The 12,068-nt window shown below is 36.3% G+C and overlaps 1 protein-coding gene across 13 annotated transcripts in view; it reads right to left on the bottom strand.

Moving 5' to 3' along the window:
* unc13ba (unc-13 homolog Ba (C. elegans)) overlaps positions 1-12,068 on the bottom strand; it is a 170,195-nt gene that overhangs the window by 150,602 nt on the left and 7,525 nt on the right. For all 13 annotated transcript variants that reach the window (XM_021476430.3, XM_021476422.3, XM_068221413.2 and 10 more), the window contains exon 2: positions 8,327-8,356. In XM_021476430.3, the coding sequence (XP_021332105.1) occupies positions 8,327-8,356 (30 nt within the window). The remainder of the gene's footprint in view (positions 1-8,326; positions 8,357-12,068) is intronic.

Genomic DNA, 12,068 nt, shown 5'->3' with positions numbered 1-12,068 from the left:
GCTTACTCCTTCTCAATGACGAATAACAAATAGCCATGTTCACTAAAAGAAAACCCTTTCTTGCACCTACAGTAACATTAAACTCTGCCTTGCATTATTACAACTATATCAACTTCCTTTCATAAGATTCCTTTTCTCTCTCTCTCTCTCTTTGTCCCAGAGTGCAAAGGGGCTCCCAGGGAAGCATAAGCTGATGAATATTTAATTTTTGATGACTTAGGAAAATAAATAAGTCATATTCAAACACGCCTGGACATGCACCACTGACATTTAAGAGCTATTTGGAGAAATTCACCCACATGTGATGATAAAAATAAGAATTTAGACACTTAAGTAAAAGAAGCAATAAATCTTGCACTCAAACAATTAATACAGTCCATATCAAAGCACTCATCTCATACCTAATTTTAGAATTGTATTATATTCCTTTTCTTTATTTAATAAACACTATTTTTAAAATATTTTTAAGTCTTAAGATTTTTAGAACACATATTTGACCAAAAAAGGCTGCAAAACATATATAATGTTACATAAAACGTTCATTTCCACGGACAATTGTATTTATCAAAGAATCCTGAAAAAGTGTGTAAGTATTTACAGTTTTTTTTTCCACAGGGTTGGCATGGTGGCTCAGTGGTTAGCACTGTCGCCTCACAGGTTCGAGTCCCGGCTGCGTCAGTTGGCATTTTTGTTCACCCCATTTTGGTGTGGGTTTCTTCTCGGTTTACCCTTACAGTCCAAAGACATGCGGTACAGGTAAATTGAATAAGCTAAACTGACCGTGGTTTAGTGTATGTGTGTGATTGTGAGAGTGCATGGGTGTTTGGGTGTTTCTGTGTAAAACACATGCTGAATAAGTTGGCAGTTCATACCGCTGTGGCAATCCCTGATAAATAAAGGGACTAAGCTGAAAAAAAAACTAATCAATTACTGTTTTTTGCACTAATAACGAATGTGTGATGTGAAGGACGCTGACAATGGAATTCAGGATTTAAATGCAGGTTTATTATGCAGGCAACGGTCAACAGGGTCAAACAGGTACATGCAGGCAAATCTAAAAGATTGGTCAAATAACAGGAGAATGGTCAGTACAGGCGGCAAGCAATGTAAATAAACAGAATTAAGCAAGGGTGAAACACGACAAGGCAAGGTAAAGGAAACACGTCGTAATGTCACAAAACAGTAAAACAAGACTCAGCACTGAATGTGTGTCCGTGCAGCTTTTTAAATCCATGAAATCAGTTCCGAACGGTTTCATGTGTGTGTTTGCAATCAGCAGAAAACCGGAACAGGTGTGAGTGTGTGGTGTATGACAGGATTTCTAGTCCTGAGTTAAAGTGAATGATACCCAGTGATCTACAAGCCTGGATCGCTGGTGATTGTGACAAAATGTTATTTATGCAGGATATTATTATGATTTATGAATTTAACAGTGAAAACTGTAGTAATGATGTTAAATTCAGCTTTGATAAACAGATTTTTAATGTAGAAACTAACAGAAAATTTTACATTTAAAAAATTTTGAAGAATTTAATTATTTACAATACTTAATAATAATAACTAAAAAATAATAATTTTGACACACTATGCATTATACAAGCAGCAAATAAAGAGAACACGACATATTTGCAGACCAAAATGTTTAGGGTAGGTTAGCAGCCCAGAAACAGCCATTCATACACTCTGTCTCAATAATAGGCCTCCTCATTTGATGCAATTAAGCATCACCAGCTGTTCAACTAACGTGGGCCACTTTCACTTTTCAATAAGAATCCCTCTGTGCCACAGATAATAGAATCTTATTAGGAGTCAAACTGTATTTGATTCTGGCACACTATTGGATTCTCTGCTGTGTGTGTGTGTGTGTGTGTGTGTGTGTGTGTGTGTGTGTGTGTGTGTGTGTGTGTGTGTGTGTGTGTGTGTGTGTGTGTGTGAGACACTCTGAGAAGAGGCTGAAAAGGCTTTTTCTGTTATTAGCAATAGATTAGATTTCTATGGGCTTCTCTGTCACTCAGACAGACCTCTGTTCATTTGGGAGTCAGACACAGATTGATGCTTCACTGCCACTGGAACACTTTCTCCCTCTCTCTCTGTCTCTGTCTCTCCCTCTCTCTCTCTCTATCTCTCTCTCTCATTCACTACATGGGGTCAATCAAATGTCCATGAATTATGCAGTTATGAGGTGCTTCTTCAGGTAATGAAAACATGCCATATATGCATTACATATATACACTCATTAAAATGAATCGAGTGTGCGTTTTCCTTTTACAACCAGAACAGTTCAAAATATAAGTGGAAAAACTGTGATATACTGTGTCTAAAATTGTATGAGTAGTAGGTACTGTGTTATTGTTGAACATTTGTCAGCTGCCACCATTAAAAATGTACACAGAATGAGCAAAAACATTGATCTCTTTAAACATGCTGTTGAAAGTTGCCAAAACAGAACTGACCCACAGAGACAAGGACAAAATCCCTGAAGAAGTGGCATCTGGCACCAAATGTTAGGAGAAAATCCTGTAGATTGAGGGCTGGTGGCAGCAAAGATCAAACATTTTGGTACAGTACACCCCACAGAACCTCAATTGAATTTATATCGGGAACATTTGAAAGCCAGGACAACACCTTGAACTCTTTGTTAGTTCTTTAAAGTTCAAATCATTGCAAGTTAATGTGAGCAGTGAGGCCCTTAACCTACTAAAAGATGCCCTTCTACCAGTGAACACCATTGTTGCACACCAGGTACACCCCTTTAGTGTTTAGAGAGGCAGTATGTGTCCCATGTTTCCACATGAAAGACCACAGCCAGGGTTTTCCAACAGAACATTCCCCACAGCATCACACTCACTTCATCAGCCTGCCATCCTCCCACAGTGCTGGTGCCATCACCTCCCCATGTAAAAGGCAAAACAAACATGGCCATCCATGTTATTTACAAGAATGAAGAGTCACTAGGTCAGGCAACCTTCTTCCAATCTTCTACAAGGTCTAGCCAGTGATCAATCTATTTGCATTTCATAGTGATTATTACAGTAAACTTGATTGATCCACAGTCCAATGCAAAGCTCTGTGCAATACACAGTGTGTTATAAGACATTCCTCTCATAACTGTTAATAAAATTTGGTGTGACTTGTATTGGCTTGGAATGGACAGGACACTTTTCATTGCCTTTCAAGATCAATGAGCTTTGAATGCCCAACACAGTTTGTAGTATGCCTCTCCTCGGATGCCCTAACCTGATTTTACCAAGTAGGACATGTTCCTGGATTAACATCTATGTTGATCCTGAAACAACATTACAATCAGCCAATCAGAATTAAGAGATATGTTTACAGTTTATGTCAAGTTTAGGCTTATGGTTAGGTTTATGCACTTCTACATGATTGTTATCCAACTATTATTCCCCTCTGATTTTGGGAATAATTCAGTTATGGTTGGGTTTAGGGGTAGGGAATAGGTATGGATTACACTTAGGGATGCTCATTTCGGTTAATTTTGCTAACCGACAACCGCCGCTCATTAATCGGATATTAACGGTTAACTGGTCAGATTACTATTAATTTTATATTAAACAAATCGATGAGTCTATTTTGCGTCTGACACATTAAATATTGCATTTTAAAATACTGATTTATTTTTATATGCTAGCATATTAATAATAGAACAATACAACAGAGCATTTTCACGCACCTGCAGTGTTTGGCACAGAAGAACATAATAAACTAAATAAAATTAATAAAATAAATAGGACTGCCCTAAATTATTTTCACTTAAATAATTAATTTATATTACAAAACGAAAACACTGACTAATTATTTTTAATAACCGGCATAGGCTGTTTTTTTCCCAATCATATTTTTGTCTTCCGTGAAATAAAATAGCAGACTTATTAACAGAAAATATGCATTTATTTAATGCCCTGCTGTTATTATTATAATCACAAAATCTCTTTACATTTTTAATAGAAATCATTATTTTAAAGATTATGTCTTGACGTGGTTTCCTTTCTCACCATCGCGGCTCAAGTGAGCGCGCTGCGTGATGAAAAGACAACAACACGCGCACATATGTTGACTTTTTGTAAACAGTTTTGTTGTTTAAATATGATATTGCATTAATGTGCATACATGCTTTATAAGCTGTAAAATAAAAGGTAAAGTCTATTTGTTGCGTTTATGACGCAGATGGTTTAGCATCAACACGTCTGTTTCAAACAGCAATATTCTTCTTCCATTTTGCTTCTTTGGCAAATGTGTCTGTAGGCACGGGTTATACGTTATGTTGACAAGGAAAAAAGAAGAGGTGCGGTCCTCTTATGAAACGACTGAATCAGCTGGGTATCGATTGTGCAAAAGTGTTGCTGTATATGTTGATAAAATTGTAATATTTAATAATATTGTGATATTCAAGATTTGTACATTCATAAAGCTCTGGATAACTTAAAACAGCGATTAGACCTTCAGAGCGGTGTTAATGCGTCCTGAAGTAAAGCGAAACGGCATTAAACTCCAGCAAGACAGTCATTATATGCAGAGTCATACTTTATCTATAAATAAAGTATAACTATAGAAACTGTGTTCATCTTAACTGAAAGCTTCTGCGTGTTTGCTGGCCTCACGCATCATGCACCTGTCAGTCAGTCAGTCAGCACGTAACCCCAAAGGATTAAACAGATACGTTTACAAAAAAGTTTGCTTTGTTAAAATCCACTTACCTTTTAATACGTTTTGATGCGATTATAATCCGCTAATAAAAAACAACAACAACAATAACTGAATGTTTTGAATGGGTAATGTAGCCGTGGCGAGATGAATTTTGGTCCCCGCCTTGGAAGAATGAATGTAGCGGAAACCATGCTCTTTAAAAATTCTCTGTAGTTGTCTTGACAACACAAACTGGGATGAGCCGCGTGCAAAAGATGCCCCTCTTAACGCAAAGGCGCATTCAATCAGCCCCTTATGCAGCCAAACTAAAAATATATAAAATAATATTTTTTATCGTTTAACTGATAACATTAATCGGTTACAAACACACCCTTTCGGTTAACGGTTAATCAATTATTTTGAGCATCCCTAATTACACTATTTAACAAAAATGATGTTCCAGGATCAACTTGGATGTTAATCCAGGATCGCATTGTACTTTGCAAAATCATGATGTGCCCTCGGATCGCTGATGCTAAATTCTTACCACTGCTGTCCAGAGCAAACGACAAACCTTGCCTTTTCAGAGATACTCTGACTTGAGTGTCTTGCCATAACAATTCGGCCCTTGTCAAAGTTGCTTTGATATTTCTTCCTGATTAATTCTCCTGCATCTAACACATTAATTATGACAACTGATAAACTGCTTAATCTAATATGCAGATTGTAATACATTATATGGTCTAGTTAGGAGTAAGAGATGTTCATCAATATTCATTATATCTGAATATGACTAGCAATAAAGGTTTTGGATCATCGCTGTACGTTCTAATAGAAGAAAGGAAGCTTAGGCATTGCATATCTGCACTATGTAACTTAGTTTTTACTGCATCCATTGCCTCACTGTAATTCACATATCCCATGCTTTCAGATAGCAACATTAACAACAAATGGCAAGTTCACTAAGAAGCTACACTAACAACTGACATTATCGCAGAATAATTATTTACATCAATACTACAAACTCAGACATACTACTTGTCTCGAATGCTGTCAAGGAGGAATATATTGATGCAGAGAGTGTCTTCAAGTTCTAAATTTTTTCCAACTACCAGACTTGCTAAACTAGTGCCTTTGGTTGAGTTGAGTTTACCTTCGGCCCATTCAGGCTGCACAGACAAATAGATTGCAATTCTGTTTGATGCTGCTGGCGGTGGAGATATTACACACTTCACCTTTAAGGAATTAGGCAGATGGATGGAAGAATGGAGAGTGAAGAAGAAGCAGACATTCATGGTGTGGGTGGCACAGAGAAAATGAGACAAACCAGACAGTCAATAAGAACGGGGAAAGTCAGATACAGACGAAACACCAAAAAACAACATAATTTGATTTTCAAACTAATTAATTGGTTAGACTGAAAGATTCTCATGCACCCGCATAGATTCAGATGACATATTTTCTTACTCTAAAAGATTGTTAATACCCATATCACCACCTCCAATACATTTAGCCAAACCAAACTTATTTGAACCAAACTTAAAATATGGGACAACGACCCATTCAGTACATTTTGTCTCATAAGCAGTATAATACAGACTGGCTAGATTCATAAACACAACCTCTCCCTGGTAAAATGCTATAAACCTCTGCCCAATTCCTTTTTCATTATAAAACCAATTCAGAAATAACTAAATAACATACACTCACCTGCCACTTTATAAGGTACATCTTACTAATACCGGGTTGGATCTCCTTTTGACTTCAGAACTGCCTTAATCCTTCGTGGCATTGCTTCAATACGTTTCTGGAAATTCTGCTCCATATTGACATGATAGCATCACGCCGCTGTTGCAGATTTGTCAGCTGCACATCCATGAATCCATGATTTGGTGACTGTGGAGGCCATTTGAGTACAGTGAACTCATTGTCAATTCAAGACACCAAAAACCAGTTCAAGAAACCAGTCTGAGATGATTCGCGCTTCATGACATGGTGCGTTATCCTGCTGGAAGTAGCCATCACAAGATGGGTACGCTGTGGTCATAAAGGGATAGACATGGTCAACAACAACACTGAGGTAGGCTGTGGCGTTAGCACGATGCTCAATTGGCACTATTGGGCCCAAAGTGTGCCAAGAAAATACCCCCCACACTATTACACCGTCATCACCAGCCTGAACCATTGATACAAGGCAGGATGGATCCATGCTTTCATGCTGTTGATGCCAAATTCTGACCCCACCATCCAAATGTCGCAGCAGAAATCGAGACTCAACAGACCAGGCAATGTTTTTCAAATCGTCTATTGTCCAATTTTAGTCAGCCTGTGCCTCAGTTTCCATTTCTTAGCTGACAGGAGTGGCACCCGGTGTGGTCTTTTACTGATGTAGCCAATCTGCTTTAAGGTTGGACGTGTTGTGCGTTTAGAGGTGCTCTTCTGCATACCTCAGTTGTAACAAGTGGTTATTTGAGTTACTGCTTTCTTTCTGTCAGCTCTAACCAGTCTGGCCATTCTCCTCTGACCTCTGGCATCAACAAGGCATTTGTACCAACTGAACTGCCGCTCACTGGATATTTTTTCTTTTTCTTTTTTCTTTTTGTTGTGCGTGGAAATCCCAGTAAATCAGCAGTTTCTAAAATACTTAGACCACCAGCCCATCTGGTGCCAACAACCATTCTATGTTCAAAGTCACTTAAATCACCTTTCTTTGAATTGCAGCAGATCGTCTTAACCATGTCTACATGCCTAAATGCATTAAGTTGCTGCCATATAATTGGCTAATTAGAATTTTGTTAACAAGCAGTTGGACAGGTGTACCTAATACAGTGGCTGGCAAATGCATGTAGTTATAAAGGGTACACTGACCAATGACAAAATGTTTTATTAAAAATATCCCCTTTAGTCAGAACAAAACAAAAGCCTTATATAGATTGCTAAAGACACCAAGAAAACCTAATAGGGTAAATAACATGTGCAATTAAATATCTAATATGACTCTTTATCATAAATAAATAATAAAAATAAAGTTTCGTATAGATTTCCTTTTGAGTGCTTCTCTGTTAAAGGTATAGCTAATGCAGAAATGAAAATTCTATCATCATTTATTCACCCTCAACATTGTTTTGTTGAACTCAAAAGAAGATATTTTGAAGAATGTTGGAAACTGGTAGCAATTGACTTTCATAGTAAATTTTCCTACTATGGAAGTCAATGCTTGTTTTAAATGAAACAGAACTAGAAAAAATCAAACTGCTACAAAACAAGTAAAGGATGAGATAATAATAACAGAATTCTCATTTTTGGGTGAACCACCCCTTTAAGCCTATTCAATCATTAAAATGCATACACTTGCATGAGTGTGTGTGTGTGTGTGTGTGTGTGTGTTTGTGTGTGTGTGTGTGTGTGTGTGTGTGTGTGTGTGTGTGCATTTCTCATGGGTAAAGGGTTTGATATGTGTTATAGTAGAGTAAAAATCCCTAAACAGTCTAGTGCCTGCCTGCTGGCTAACAAGTAAACCAGTTCACTTTGTCTTTGTGGCAAACTGGGCCACAGCATGAGTCTGATTCAAGCACCTTATTTTAGCAGCAAACACTCAGTCAAATGTTTTGATTTTTCATTCTGAGTCTACAGTAATTGTGGAGCCACAACTGTTTCATGTATGACGCAAACAGCCCATTACCTGAAGGTCCTTGTAGTTTGGCCTTTTTCACTGAAAAGAAAAGGAAAGAAAGACCATGTAAGTGAAAACGGAAAATAGCAAGAAAGTGAGATATTTTTGCAATGATAAAATAGATGATGAAATAGACTAAGTATAGACACGGACAAAAACAGCTCAATGGAAGATTTACCCATGTATTTCTACAGCAAGTTCAAACAAAGGACAGGGTCAAACCCCAACAACCAACCTGTTATTTGCTGGTGCATATAGCCAGTATGACTTTTTAACACTTTCCCAAGTGACTTCCATAGTGGCCTGCCTGAAGTGTTAACGTTCACAGTGCAACCGCATTTCAATGGCAGCTGTTCGACTTACAAAATACTCCAATATTTGAAGCAATATTTATTCAGTGGACACACATTATAGAGGATATTACCTAAAACTCAATGGCACTTTTTTATTCATTCATTCATTCACTCACTTTCCTTCAGCTTAGTCTCTATTTCAGAGGTCACCACTATTCCAACATATGTTTTACACAGTGGATGCCCTTCCAGCTGAAACCTGGTACTGGGAAACACCCATACACTCTCACACTCACTCATAAACTACAGCCAGTTTAGTTAATCCAATTCTTGCTCCAACAATAGCTACATTTAAAAAAAATATACAGTTGAAATCAGAATTATTAAACCGCCTTTTAGTTTCTTTAAATTTTTTTATATTTCCCAAATGATGTTTAACAGACCAAAGAAAATTTCACAGTATGTCTGATAATATTTTGTCTTCTGGAGAAAGTCTTATTTGTTTTATTTCAGCAAGAATAAAAACAGTTTTAAATTTTTTTTAAAACATTTTTGGGGTCAAAATTATTAGCCCCTTTATTTTTTTTCCGATAGTCTACAAAATATACCATTGTTATACAAATGAGGAAATAAATGGGGCCTAATAATTCAGGGGGTCAGGTGTATAAATAAATTAAATAATTTAAAAAATAGTGCTTCTATAGTTTATAAAAATAGGGTTTCGTCTTTCACTGCAGCAGATTAAAGAACATATTCTGACCTTAAAATGCAAAACATTTGCGAGTATACACAATTTAATTATATTTTAAGATATATATATATATTTAAGAGTAGAAAACAGTTCTATTGTACAAACAATGTAGTATTTTTAGTACTAATTCTAGGGGAAATAAACAGTTCTCTGTAACAATTTTAGTACAAAAGCAATAGTCAAAAAACATACTAAACGAACACATTATTAATAATAAAGTTGAACAACATCCAAATGGTTCAAAAGGGTGTCTAAGTAAGTCTTAGCTTTTTAAAATGAGACTACAATTCTGCTAAAGACAGAGTGGGAGAGTATAAATTATATTTAAGCTGTCAGAAAGTCCTTTACCTGAATAAGATTATGGAATGAATTTTCTGATGGATGTCTGCTCCATGATGGAGTAACACATATCCTTTTTTTATGTCTTTGTGAAAATTAAGTCTACATTATATGATTACCTTGGTGTCATCCCACTTCAGAGTAAAACTGGAATAATGTGTGTGATTGCTTTTTCTGTATGTCAAATAATTTGTTTCCTCTAGATTTACCTAGCCAGATCAGAGGTCATGGAGGCCTCTTGAATGGACCTGAAATCTTAAAGAATTGAAAACAACTGTTTTTCTGAGTTATCTGCCATTTTAAGTGTTAAATCTTTTAAAGTTAATTCCTTTGTATTTAAGCTGCCAGTTTGGATGTAGTTTGTACCAGTTTTCGCCCATTTTGATAAGTACACTCTGCCTTGAGTAAGAAACAAATTGTACTTTGAGTGTGTGTGTGTGTGTGTGTGTGTGTGTGTGTGTGTGTGTGTGTGTGTGTGTGTGTGTGTGTGTGTTTGTGTGTGTGTGTTTGTGTGTGTGTGTTCTATTCCTTGGTGGACCATCTAATAGGTCTTGGCTGTCCGACGTTTGTATGCTTGAGATATTGAGATAAGCTGCGTCCCAAATCGCATACTTATGCACTATTCTACGCCATTTTGGAGTATAAATAGTGTAAGTAGTGTGTTCACACTGAAAACTCTAAAAATAATAAGTGCACTTTAATTACCCGGATGATGCACTCATTCAGCCGCTAAAATGAAGTGTGTAATGATGGACACTTCACGCACTCAACGACCGCAGATTTGCTTACGTAGCGGAAGAGGCGGAGCTATCGGACGCACATGTTGGATAGCTTTATTTATTTTGGATGGTGAAAGCAAAATTCTCCTACGAGAGTGATTATAGCGCCTCCTGATGGTGAATGCGGCAATACTCATGGCAGGTATTATTTGATAAGTCGGTTGTTTATTTTACTGATTTGGCAACCGTCAAACATCATCAGGGAAACAGTTTGAATTTCCGCTTAGTAAAAAAACATTAGTGTGCCATTTGGGACAGCACTACATACATATACTATCCTGTTGAGTGTGTAAGTGCATAAGTACATAGTGCATGAGTGCATAGTGTATAGTGTGCCATTTGGGACGCAGCTATATTGTTCAGACTTGCACGCATGCACACACTTGGGTATTTAGTTAGTCTATCTGTGTTTTAACAAATCAGGTTAAAACAACTACAACAAACTTTTTGCAAATACTGAAGCTGGCTTCTGCTTATGAACCTGCATTTATCAGACAGACTGGTAATTTTTGGGTTAAAACTGCAAACATCTCCTACAAAGATTTTTTTTTACATAGAAAAGATAATGCAAAGTATCAAGATTTAAAACTATAATTAGTATTTTGCGGCTGCATTGTGGTCATTAAACAGTCTTTTCATATTTCATCAATTAAAACTAAATGTTTTAAAAACAAATCAACAAAATACTTCCTTGGCATATGAACTGTTACACTGAATGACATTTTAGTCATTTAGTCTTGTGTAAATCATGTTTAAAATGCTAAAGACTAGGGCTGCATGATATTTGAAAAATCTGACATTGCAATATTCTGTTTTGCTGCAATATATATTGTGATTAGGCATGGGCCAGTAAAAGTTTCTGACGGTATGATAACCTTTGGATAAAAATACCATGGTTTCACAATCTCACGAAATTGTGATTACTACTCTAAAATTAAAGAGGTATTGTAATTACTGCTCTAAAATAAAGGTGAAAAAGTTCTTTTTAAATGTCTTTAACCTTTTCCCCACTGCACACAATATATTTTTATTTTAAGAAACATTTTCAATATTTTGGAACAGTAAACATGGCAGGCTAAAATAGTTAAAATAAGTCATTGCTTTCTGCTCTCTTCATTAGATTCAAAAAGATTTCTTTACAACAAATAAAAAATACATTAAAAATCCTTATAACTTGAAAGGGTATAACAGAACATTTTACAGGTATTAAAACCTTGACTTTTTCAAACCACAGTAAACCGGTTATCATCCCATGCCTAATTGCGGATATAATTGGACCTGATGATTTGAATAGCTGTATTTGGAAAGCCTTAATTCATTTTGATCCACGGGAATGATCAAGTCCTTTTCTACGCAATGCATGTGAATAAAATATAATAAAATACAAACATTTAAAAATCTGACAGTCAAACGCAAAATTATATGGACTTTATCGTAGTATTAATAATCTTTTTAATAATAAAAACAATTTATTCCTGCAATGTGACTATTGCGGATACACACACTGCGATATCGATGATCAAACGTTAAATTGTCCAGCCCTACTATAGACATTATTTTTGCCTTTAGAAAAAAAATATAGTATTGTC

The sequence above is a fragment of the Danio rerio genome, chromosome 5, assembly GCF_049306965.1.
Source record: "Danio rerio strain Tuebingen ecotype United States chromosome 5, GRCz12tu, whole genome shotgun sequence".
Taxonomy (NCBI): domain Eukaryota; kingdom Metazoa; phylum Chordata; class Actinopteri; order Cypriniformes; family Danionidae; genus Danio; species Danio rerio.
This window is presented reverse-complemented; position numbering and strand designations above follow the sequence as displayed.